This window comes from Athene noctua, chromosome 2 (assembly GCF_965140245.1).
Source record: "Athene noctua chromosome 2, bAthNoc1.hap1.1, whole genome shotgun sequence".
Lineage (NCBI taxonomy): Eukaryota > Metazoa > Chordata > Aves > Strigiformes > Strigidae > Athene > Athene noctua.
In genome coordinates this window covers 73,735,863-73,748,597 of record NC_134038.1, presented here as the reverse complement: position 1 = coordinate 73,748,597, position 12,735 = coordinate 73,735,863, and the positions used below count along the sequence as shown (strand labels likewise).

The 12,735-nt window shown below is 38.9% G+C and overlaps 1 protein-coding gene across 8 annotated transcripts in view; it reads left to right on the top strand.

Annotated features, from left to right (window-relative positions):
* The window catches only part of FHOD3 (formin homology 2 domain containing 3), a 405,358-nt gene that overhangs the window by 198,149 nt on the left and 194,474 nt on the right, over nucleotides 1-12,735 (top strand). For all 8 annotated transcript variants that reach the window (XM_074899444.1, XM_074899443.1, XM_074899442.1 and 5 more), the window contains exon 5: nucleotides 3,278-3,383. In XM_074899444.1, coding sequence (XP_074755545.1) covers nucleotides 3,278-3,383 — 106 coding nt within the window. The remainder of the gene's footprint in view (nucleotides 1-3,277; nucleotides 3,384-12,735) is intronic.

Here is a 12,735-nt window from a genome sequence, read left to right as displayed (position 1 = left end):
TCTATCAACAAATGTCAGAATCCGCAGACCACAGTTATGCCTTCTCCTTCCTGTTTTTCCAGTCTTGCTTCTTTGCCCATGAGTCAATCCAGAATAGATTTATTTTTTTCTCAAGGATGATGTAGACACTCTTGATTCAAAACCAAAATGTCTACTTGAGTATTTAACAAAAGGTATTTGAAGACAAAAAAGTGGGCTCTGAGCTAGGACACCATTCCCATCTGAAAAAATAATTGTGGTTATTTTACTCAATAGTTTATATTGTTTCTCTTAAATTAGACAATGGTGTTGTCCAATAAAAGATGCATCTATTTGTCATCAGATTTGTAGAAAAACTATTTTGGAGGATGTTTTTCCTGCAGCTTTCTTGATTCTGCACTGTGCTACTAATTTCTGTCAATTTTTGTAAATTCTGCGTACTCCTATCCTTTCTGTCCCTTGCCCTTGTTCCCACCACTGTCCACTCTGGGTAGGGGAAATTTGGCACCATCTCTCTTTAGTAGCAAGGAATTTTTAACCATTGACTTTGGCATACAGAGTAACTTCGTTTCCAGGCATGCACAGTCCTTGTGAATTACCATGGTGTGTAGCCTTAGTTTACCTGAACCCTGAATATACTTCAAGCTTAGCTGACAAATCCCAGGGATATGTTCCTCTCCCTTGAGTTTTAGGAGAAACAAGATCCGAAATTCTTGAAGAATAAGAGGTTACTCAAGTTTCTTTGAGTTAAAAACACCATATACAAAAGGATGTATAGGAGGGAGCAGTTGCTTGATGGCCAGAAAGGAGACTCCTCTGGGGTCCCTGGGTATGTTTCTGCCTCCCTGCGCTGCTGGAGGTGGCTCTCCATTGTACAAGGTGAGATTGCATATATTGCTTGATACCCAGTGTGATCTGGATCTGTGTATTCCATGCATGAATATTTATTTATGTATTTATTTGAAGTTGCTTGTTTTTAATCAGGCACCCCAAGTTTTGGGGAAGTGAACCTGAAACACAGCTTTGATTGCCAGAAAGCATTTTATCTTGGGTCCTTTTCTTATTTTTCCAGGACTCCAGTTGTTGTAAAATGTTGTTCTGGAAGTTCACTGTGTGAATTTTGGCATCACTTGCTGCACAAATTAATTCTGAACCAATTTATCTGAAGTTAAGTGTTCAGTCCTCTTACTGGTGGCATTTGGAAAGGGCTTTGCCAGAGGTCACTGCTTGGAATGGGACAGGCAGAGGTCCACATGCCCTGGCTGACCATGCCCCTTCCTAGCCTCTCGCCTCATGCATCAGGACATTCTCTTTAGGTTGGCGACTTGGCCAAACATACAGCAGCCTCAGTGCCAGCCAAGAGGTCCCCTGCTATAAAGATGCCCTTAGCTGCTCAATGTAAACAGCCTTCTTAATTCCTCAATTGTCTTATGGAATGGCAAAGGGAATTCCCTGGTGGGCTGCAGTGGAAGCGGATCTGTGCATGCACCTTTAAAACACTGTTATGTACAACAGAGGAAATCAGTGTAATTAGTGTTGTCTGTAAAGCTCTGCTTTACTAGTAATCCCACTGTCTTTTGAATATGGTAAAGGAATTTTGTTGTCTTCATAAAATCGTGTGCTTGTATCTGTAGTGCCCTGGTCTGACATGGGAGTTTGTAAACTTCCTAGCTCTTCAGAAAACTTTATCAAGGCTTTTATCTATCTACAGAAAAAAAAGCATCCTCAAAAAATAAAACATTGAGACTAAGAAGTAAATAAAATTTTTAGATCAAGTGTGCACAGTGGTGGATTTTATCTATTTTGGGGTTTTACAGTATACTTTTGCAAAGATGTGGGATTGATTGTATGCTTCCTCTTTATATACTTTTTAAAGACTATATCAACTTTATAATGATAAAGTTGTGTATCTACACATGACTGTAATGGATGTTTAAATTGTTTTAGCAAATTTGATCTTCTGAAACAAACTTTTTTTTGCCTCATAGTTTCTAAATTTCTCACAAATTGCTAGATAAACTTACGATTTTAAACATCCCATTTGGTCAACCTTTAAGAGTTATGTAACATAGCTCTGGTGAGAGAAGGAAATCCATAAGAAACTGTCAGGCTGAAAGAAATCTGCAGTAAGTGAACTGTCTCACTAAAAGGGACTTGATTATTTTATTTCTCTTGGCAGTTTTCTAAGTGAATTCATTTGCAGTGAATTCAGAAATCACTCTCAACAAAACTATCAGCTGTCTACATCTTAGCTTCTCAGGGCTGTGTTACTGGAAAGCTGAAATTTACATCTAATACACTATTGTGTATGAAAACATAATTTTAAAATGCTCAAAAGTGACTCGACAGCTGTGATTGTCCACAGAGTAGTTCTCCTCCATTAATATTTTAAATTGGTTTTGTGCCTAATTTGTATGCCTAATTAATTAAGTGCTGTTTAATCAGGTTTTTAGTAGCCTTCTGTTTGTTTACATGAGCCTTCTGTAAGAGAAGGCAACCTTTAGATATGGTGCTCTATAGTCCCTTGGCATAGTAATATGCATGTAGCGCCCAGCAAAGTCCTCCTCTCCCTGGTGTGTGTGTGTGTATATATATATATATATATACACACCTGTGATAATGGGGTCATTCTGCTGCACTGAGTAAAGGACTGATGATTAAAAAAAAGTGAATCACTACAACGAGTATAAACTCCCATGAAACTATAAAGAGTATTTTATTTGCTGTGTTTTCCATCACAAGGAGAATATTATCTACTAGTGTTCTTATATTCAACACTATACTTTCTCATTCTGAATATAATGAATATTATGTTAAGATAATGAATATAATATTACATTGCAATACACACCAGTTTTAAAGTTTTGCTGTATGCACTTAAAATATTGAAACTGGAATTATGCTAAGGCATAGAGATGGACTTATCCTGTTGATCCTGACATGTTAAGGCTATAAGAATGTCTGTTTATGTGACATGATGAGATTACAGTATCAGGGAGAACGTCCGCAAGCCTTTAATGAAAAATCCAAAGTCATATTTTACTGATTTCAATCTTGCATAGCTGATTTAAAGGTAAAAGCTTGTTTTTTCTTGTTTTGCATTGATGTATTTAATACTGATTTTAAAATTAAGAATTCTGCTTCTGGTCTTTTATATAACAGCTCCCATATCAACTTGCTTACACCATCTGAAACATAAAGTCAATGTCACAGGCATGCATCTGGTTTTACATTATGCTATATCCTGGGTTTTTGTATTTCAAAATTGTAACACAGCTTCTCCTTTCCCCTGTGGCAGGATGACAAGGATTTGGTTCATGAGTTTGTTGTCGCTGAAGGTCTGACTTGCTTAATCAAAGTGGGAGCAGAGGCCGACCAGAATTATCAGAACTACATCCTGAGAGGTAAATGAAATGTATCCAAAAGTTGGTTTTATTGCTCTGAAGCTTTCACAGGTCTGCTGCAACTTTCCATGTTAAGTGTCTTGGAACATGTTTCTCAGTTTGGTCCCTATTCTTGCATGTTATGCAGGAAGATTAAAAGGGGATTAATACTGCTGAGCAGGATGAATTGGAAAATCTAAATATTGATAGTCTCTCCATTGTCCAACTTTTCTTGTAGATTATACTGAAAATCTGTGATTCTAAGAAAGAAAAGGTTTTCTAAAGCATTCACTAGATAATTGTAAATGTCAAAGGGCACATAACAATAACTTCTTGGAGTGTGATTAGTAATTATAGAATAAACAGTGAGACAGTCATATCTTAAGGTCAGGTGGCTGGAAACAGTTTTTAGCTATCTGATATTTTGGAGTTAAAGAGGTAGTCAGAGGTTTACATTCTGTTCTTTGCACTTAACCCTACCTTTGCCAGTTATCTTTTTGGAGAGTGATGCAGAAAAGATGTGTTACAGGATTAGAAAGCTGCTTTACTGTATTGTGGCCCAAATGAATGCGTGTGATTTTCATCTGACCATGAAACCCAGGCTGCAAATTCAGACAGTTCCTTCAGTATTTGAAGGGGTTATGAGTGACAGGAGAACAGTCACACTAAGGGATCTTTGCTGCTGGATGATCTCATAGTAAATACAGAGCACTAATGAATGCATAGTTGTGGTGGATTGCTCATTTGAATTTTCTGAGAGTGACATACATAGCTGTCTTTAAAAATGTCACTTTGATGTATTTAGCTGCCAAAACTCAAACTGCAGATTGAGGAGCAAAACAAATGCAAAAATAAGGAGAAGGATTTTGTAAGAACCAGAAACACTAAGTTATAAAAAGCAAGGATGCAAGTTGTGGCTTCATGCAGAGAACTTGGAGATTAGACTGCATAAATATCAGCTTTCAAGGATATAAAAGAAACCAAACCAGTACCACAGAAATTATGTTCTGTGTCAGTAGTTGTGCAGTGATATAAATGTACTTGAATAGCTTCTATATACTCAATAATTGAATAGCTTGTATGTCCTCAAAAGTAAAAGACCATTAGCTACAGCGGAACTAAAGAAGGACACACAAACGTGAAAGGAAAAAGTCTTACTTTACAGCTGGAAGAAAAATTTTCTGGGAGAAAACCAGCTGTAGAAGCCCTCAGACAATTCAGACTGGAAGCAAAATAAAGGTGCTGTATAGGACAGTCTGGCCTTCAGTGTAGGGGCTTACTCCTTTATCAGCTCACCATTGCTCTAGCGTGATTGGATGACGTCTTTGCCCTTCAGCTGAGTTTTGCAGCCAAATACTGAATATTCGAAACAAGGAACCCTGATAGATGTTTACCCTACCTTAGTGGTGTAAAGTGTAGTGGCTTCGTAATCCAAACGCTGGCTAGCCCTGCAGCTCTTCTCCTCCAATGCCAGATAAGGTCCAGGGCACTGAGCCTTGCAGGTGACAGAATGATCTGCTGATAGCAGGGAAATCAGTCACATCTGAGAGATCTCACCACAGTATTGCAAGTACCTTCATTTTACTGAGATCTCATTTGACATCATCTAGGTATGGTTTGAGAAGAATTAAAACCTCCTTCCACATTGATTGCTTTTTTCTTTTATTTTATTTCCTTTTTTTTTTTTTCTTTAACAGGAATGAAATGTTATCTATGTTACTAAGATATACACTAATGCATCCAGCATTCAGAGAGATCACAGTGTTCTCTTTCTTCTTGTGGCTTCTCTAGCTCTCAGGAGAGCTTTTCCACTGAAAAACTTAGAGATTTTCCACTGAATTCAATGAATGATAGAACAGTTAGTGCCAGTGTCCATGGCATTATACTAAGGAAACTGCAAACTCATCTTTTTGCATTGTTATTAAGAAGTGATTACAGCTTGTTCAAAATAAATATAAAACAAACAAAACAACAACAAAAGCTAACCATGTAGAAGTATTCCAAATAAAATAAAAACCTTATTTTAAGATGATGCTTTTAGGATTGGTACCTTCTGAAATGAGGTCTTTTTCTCCCCTGTTTTGTTGATGCATGAATCTGAAGTTTGGGTAGTGTATCCTAGAATCTCTTACAATAATATGATTTTTCTGTGTGATGTGGGTTTTATTTCAGAAACTAAATTGGTCTTGATTATCTTTCAGGAAGTTCAAAGCTTGTTACAACTCCAAGATTATGTCAGCTGGTTTGCAGTTCCAGGAGCCAGCATGTACTTTCTGAATAGGTCTGCATGTGCAATGAGATAAAGATAGGTTTGGAAGTACAGTGTAGCCAGGCAATCTTATCCAAATACATTGAGGAGGGTGCTGAAAAGAAACGTTAAATACGTCATATAAGAGTGTTTCTGGTATATTATTTTTGGAAGACCATAGCGATTGGTTGGATTTTTTTGTGACAGTTGTGTATTATTGCAGTGCTGAATTTTACTAAACCCAGAGTACTGCTGAATTAGGTGAATAAATTCTACTGAAGATATATCATAGTTAGTACTGAGGTGGTCCCATAAGCTTTAAACTCACTGTTAAGTTATGGAGATTTAAAAAAAAAAAAAAAAAAAAAAAGAAGAAGTCGTCGTCTTTGTCTAGAATTTTTGTGCCTTACTGCTGTGGTGTCCTTGTTCTTCAGATCCTTTTGAAGTGGAGTATATCCTCCTTGTTTTCACTGCATTTAACCTGAATCAATTTAACCTGAATCATAAGGAGATGGGATTTCTCCTTAGTTCCATATTTTGGCTGCATTTCTCCAGCACCTTCAGTGTAATTCACTGTTTTCCTCTTGTGGTCCTAACCCAGCTTGAAGGCTTGTGGCAGTAAATGACAAACTTAGGCATAGCACTGCCTCCTCCACCTCCAGGGCTCGCCCATGCAGGGCTGCCCATCGTCTTGACTGAGTGATTTTTGAGTGTTTCTTGTGAACTTGTTTGCTTGCACTCTTCAAGAAATAGCTTTGGACCTGGGAAGGAAAATAGGTTGTTAATATATGTATACGTAAGGTTTGTAGGTGGTTCAGTGCATTCCCAAGTACAAGTTATTTCTTGAGGACATTGCTTTTCCTTTTCCAGAGGTCTGTGTTTCGCTCTAGTGTTTCCTGGTTGTGAATTTTTGCACAGTGGATTTGACTTGATTCAAGCCAGACCAAGCTGCCAAAAAAATGACTAAATATGAGTCATGAAAATTTTAGTTGCTTTAATGGGTAAGTGAAGAGAAGATAAGTGTGGCTTTTACATACAGTACTGAGAAATCCAGGCAGTTTATTGACGAGTGCTAAGGAGTGACTGTTTATTTCTGCTCTGGTCCCCTGAACGAGGGTTGTTTGACAGTACCTTTCCCAAAGTGTTCCCTTTTGTCAGTGTATAGTCTACAGGCCCTAAACCAACAGTAGCCAGGGCTTCTCTTGAGAGTTTCTCTGCTGAAAGACTACAGAAACAGCTTTCGTTCTTCCTTACTTATTAGTTCCTTGGCCCAAATTTATTCTTTGATATTCCTTGTAATTATTATGGACATCTGAAGAAACTGTGTGTTTGGGGGGATTATTTTTCTTCCCTCACAGGAACAGGCTTGCTTTCCTTTCCTACGCCCCACCTCCTTCCTTTTTTTCCCTTTGATGACAGTGATCCATAAGGATGATGAACTTCACTCATAACACTGAAGTTAAAAGCTTCTGTCCCCATTACAAGATTGCAGTGTGGTGGATGTTTCCTAAATACTCAAAAATAAATGGAAATGGGTTAAAATAGATGAAAATGTCCACAACTGATGAGGATTAATATAAATCTTATTGTAATTTTGGGGATGCTTTGGATATAATTTTGAGATCTTTTGTTCCTTGCACAGAATGCGAAAGCAACACATGAAATGCCATGGCTGAGCATAGACAAATTAAATAATTGGTAGAATTATGGTAGTCTCTGTTTTCTGTTAATTTCACCAGTGCTTTGGGAGGGTGAGAAACAAAAACAGCTTGTGTAGATCAAGGCTTAATTGGTTTAAAAATATACCAAATAAGTGAGATATGAGGGTTCAAGGATGAGTCTTCTGACACCATGATATGAGAAGCTCTGCCTGGTGGGATCCTGTCCTGTCTGTCTCTCGCATTCAGTGCTGTCAAAACGTCATTCAGCCTCTTTTGCAGAGAGTATTTGTGTACTTGGATCCCTAACTGTCTCCTTATGGATTCAAATCAGTATTTAGAGGTGTCCATAATTAGACAAAAGCTAGAGTTAATTTTTGTGGTCTGAAAGCACAAGCCATGTGTCCAGTCCAAACAGGAAGAGGGCTTGACCTGGCTGTGGTGCAAAATTTCAAAGAACTAAGGCTGAGAGAAAAAATGGGCTGTCAGTCTGTGCTCATACTGGACTGTTTGAATTTAATTCAGCTTTTGGATGCAGCTCTCTGATTTAGTGAGAGCAGTGTGCTTATACGGGGAATAAGAATTTGGGTTTAAAGACTGGATGAGAGATGGTTTTAATTTTGTTTGGTGGTTTTGGATTGCTAGTGTTTTGGTTTTTTAAGAAGAAGAAATAAAAGAACACAAGTGCTTGAAGGAGCATAGGAGTAATTGTTTGAGGCAATATTTGTGTTTTAATTCCTCTCTCTCAAACCCCCAAGCAATTATCATATTCTAAAATTAAAGATACGTAGAATCATAGAAACATTTAGGTTAGAGAAGACCCTTGAGATCATGGAGTCCAATCATTAACCTAACACTCCCAAGTCCACCACTAAACCATGTTCCTAAGCATCACATCTACACCTCTTTTAAATACCTCCAGGGGCAGTATAGCCAAAACTTCTGTAATTTCTACTTAATTGAATAATCTGGGCAGAATACTAGGTTGTAGTAGAACCAGTTGTAGGTTTTCCTATCACAGGCCCACTGATAATTTCTGATCCCACTCTGGGGCATAAGGATGGGGGAACCTTTGGTTCCTCACCTTTCTAGTCAGTAAATGGGAATCAACATTTGCAGAGGGATAGATGGAAGGAAATGATGTAGCTGTATCTGGGTAGTTACCCATTTACGAACCTCTGCTTCCCACTGAAGAAAGGTAATTCTAAATCTGTATTTTGCATTTGCTTTTAATTAATCAGTATAGCATAGCTGACAACAGCACAAAGTGGAAAGAAATTGTTGCAAGAGATACTGGTTGTAAAGTTGCTGTTGGAACTAGGAGACACCAAGCTGTTTGACAGGGTGGTCGAATGTGCACAGGAACCACTGGAGTCTGTCAGAATGATGCTGATGAACGCCCAGGCAAGGGGTTAGGTTTTCTAAAGCAACAGGCAAACAGCTCAATCACAGACATGTACCAAAGCCACCAACAGTTAGGCCTATTTATAAAGCCAGAGGCATGTGATCCTACCTGCATGCCAACTTTAGAATGAAGGGCTCTGCTGTGTATTCTGGGAAATGAGATTAAATTCCTGAAGAGACTCAGTGCTGGATGGTAAAATAACCATCTGGTTACTGTCTGTCACTGGGATACTGTGTGCCCGAAGATGTCAAGGAGCTAGAGGAAGTTGAAGGTGAGGGTGAGGTTTTGCAAGCAGGCAGTGGAAGCTGCTGCTGATAACCCTTTTGTTCTGAAAGCCAGATAGGAAGTTATCAGCGAGCTGGTGGCATTTCTGCATCAAGCCAACTGCTGCTAGGAATACTTGGGGTGTATAAGTGCGCTCTCTGTAACACGGGGAAGATCCATTCCCAGGAATAGGCTGGCTGTTTTTATCAAAACATCCCCTCGCTATTACAAGGATGCAAATACTTCCTTCCTCACCCTGATAGATTGTGCAGCTTTGGCCTTTTGCATTAACAGTTAGGTATTACAAAGCATTTAGCATGGGGAAACACGTCCTTCTGTAGTAAATGTATGTGAAGTAATGTGTCATCAGCAGGGTTTGTGTAAATATCAAAAGACTAGAAATAAGGTCTGTGAGAGGCTACGTCTATCCTAAATAGATGTGTCTTGCTGGGTTGGTACCACAGCAGTAAAACAGATGTTAGTCATATAAGTTTAGTCGTGAAAATGGAGCTAATACTGTGTATCGTGCATACCTTTGTGTTATTCCTGGTTTGTTGTGAACAGAACTGTTTTAAAGTTTTCCAGCTGTAGAAAAGTATCCCAGCCCCACGTAAATAGGAACAGACAGCACATGGTTAGGCTTACCTTCACATTTCTTTCTTTTCCTGAAGCCAGGTATGAAAACTTTCCTGACTTCCTTCTCTTAAGTGTGCAGGTATCCATATGCGTCTGTGAAGTTCTTACACCTATTTCTACAGTATTCAGGTTGACTTCTTATGTGCAGTCCTCTAAAATGATGTAAAATTCCTAGCTGATCTCGAAGTAGCTGTAGAACATCTCATACTCTAAAGAGAAATCAAGTGCCTAAAGCTTGATTACTTAGGCATGTGGCTTCTGAGAGAGACTTGCTGGCTCAGTATCCCTGTAAATACAGTTCTTTGATCTTTCCACTGAGTCCTTCAGAAAGCATATCAGAGTTAGACACTTGTCCTGTGGGGATGTGAACATTCATATCATTCATTTTATGCTGGACATCAGACTGCAGTTCCATGAAACCATACCAACAGCTGGCAGCTCCATGTGGAAGCTGCTATGCCCACATAGTAGGGGGCATCTCCACATAGAGATACAGCCTAGGTTCCCCACGACCACTCCCAAAACAAAACACACCAAACCAAAGAAACCACAGCTGTGTTAGCAAATTTGTAGCAAATTAGTGTACCTGTGCTCATAAGACCTGTTAATGAGTAGCACTGCTGAGATTAGGTACAGTGTCCCTGTGATGTAGCTATGCCATCTCCCTTTGTGAAATGGGCTGTGCTGCCAGCTTTCCTTCAGTGAGCTTTAGAAGGTACCATTTGTTTTAGTATGTACCAAAATTATCAGTCCCAAAAAAATCAGACCTATACCTGATGGCTCAGTACCTCTTCCTGCTACATGTGTGCAGAAAGTTCAAGCCTCTTTATATGTCTTGAAAAGCCATGAAATGAAAAAATACGAATGGATTTGGTGTCCTGATTCATGAACTCTTTAAATTAGAAATAATGAGATTACAGTGCTCTTCATTTTACCAGAAAAAAAGGGCACATTATATTCCCCATGATCAATAATACAAACACTAAACTTCTTTGGCTCAGTAGCTGAATCCTCTTTCACTTCTGCAAATATCTCTTTAAGACTAAATGCATTTGTTTACTTGTACAATGGTAGTTGGGAGAGCTTGACCTTGGAAACCATGCAGTTTAAAAAGAGGGAAAACATCCTCTTTGCTTTCCTCTCTATGCCTTTAGTATTTCCTTTCCCCATTTCTCATCTGCATATTTTAAAATTATATTTATTGGACTCAGACCTATGCGTGCATTACAGAGAGTTTCCTACCAAACACAACCTTAAGCGTTCCCTTAGTTTGTGGAGCAAGCATTGCCCTCTTCTTCCTCCTCCTCCCTCCCTTCTTCCTAGATGTGATTCTGATCTGTGATCCATCTGGAAGCAGGGCCAGATGGTCCTAACACAGAGTGTACAGTACAAGTCCTCCCAGTCTGGGATGGGAATTGGCACTGAAGCAAATTTGAGTTCAAAAGTTTAACCACTCTATAGTAATTTACACATCTACAAATAAACGGAGCTGTTCCTTGCTCTGTGTGTTACATGAAATGACCTTTCATGTTGAGACTGCTCGTGAGGAGGATACAGGGTTCTCATGGTCTACATGGAATTCAGCAATAACACCACCATAAAATTATGGATTTCCCTTGTTTTTAAAGCTGACAGAGGCTGGGAGGCTTTCTGTTGCTTTCTCTCTCCATGAAAAAGAATCCTTAGGTTTTGTGTAAATTTTTTTTATGCTTTGTGAAATTCCCATGAAAAGTGACACCTCAGGCTATGCAGACCCTGTGTAAAACAAGGAACTGAACCATGAAAAATGCACATCCTTAACTACCAAGCAAAAAATAAGTACTTGGGAAGTAGTCCCAGGGGCCCTTAAAGCCATTGTGGATGTTATATGATTTAACTACTCCAACTTCATGAACAAGCCTTGAAAACAATGTACCGATTCCAACTGGTAGGAGCAGATTACAGAGTATTTCTGCCTTTTTCTAGTAATCTTTTAGCCAGAAAGTATCCAAACACTGATTCATTAGAGAGGGAGAAAATGTGCATAAAATAGACATTCATAAGCCAGCACAGACATGAACTCTTGCGCAAAGTATGCGGCTGCTGGCGATTTCATTGTGAATTACTTGTGTTGAATATATGCACATAAACCACAGTAAAATATGGATGGAAAATAGTATTTGATTATTCCCATCTCAAGATTAGATACTTCCACAGCTATTTGTAATGGTGATTGCTAGGCTGCCACAGAGTGCTCTATCCTGATATAGCAGCAGAGAAAATTAAGGACTTTAAAGGAGGAGGGGGACATGTAGGGTCAAATATGTAGGATAATTAGAAAGTCCCGACTGTTATTCCATGAAGGTGATTATTGTGTGACATAAGGATGTGTCAAAAATTAAAGAGTTTTTCAATGTCTTCAGAGTTAATTTCTATATCCAGATGTTTGATTTAAGTTACATCTTAGCCCTGTCTGTCTGGATTTTTTGCAAATATCCATGTGTATGCATTTCTATCGATCATGTTCTTATAGGTACAATCAGAAAACTGGAGCAGTGGACTGTAAACTCTTAAAATACTAATTTTCATTACCATGAGGCAGTGACCTGCTTTAAGCCTCTGATTGCTACTAGAAAAAACACATATTCAAGAACTTAAAAGCTAAGCCATAAGACTTGCATGTATTAGCACATTATCAATTATTAACTTATCATACATGCTGTGTTCATACATATGTGTCTAAGAAAAACTGTACAATATTCATAGTCTGATGACAGTGAGGAATAATGTTATTGAGCGTATGGGAGTATTAACGTTTCTCTTTGCTGCTGTGGAGGGTTTCTGCTTGCCTCTTGTTCTCATCTACATAGCCCTGAGGAGCACAGAAGGAATAGCACATACCCCTTGGGAAGGCAGAACTAGCTAATAGCTGCATGTTTACACAAATTGAATGAGAAAAGTTGGAAACTCTTTTTGCCGCTTTGTAATGAAATATAAGGACCAGTTTACTATCTGTCATTGCTACTTACTGCCCTCCTCCTCTCCCCCCTCTGCCACCTCCCATACACAAGACTGGAGCCACTGGTGGTGATTGAGGAGAATGTGGACTGGTGTCCTCCCACTCCCCAGGAGGTTGTCAGTGGTTGCATGGGTAGGGACTGGAGAGGCAGCAAAGCCAAGATG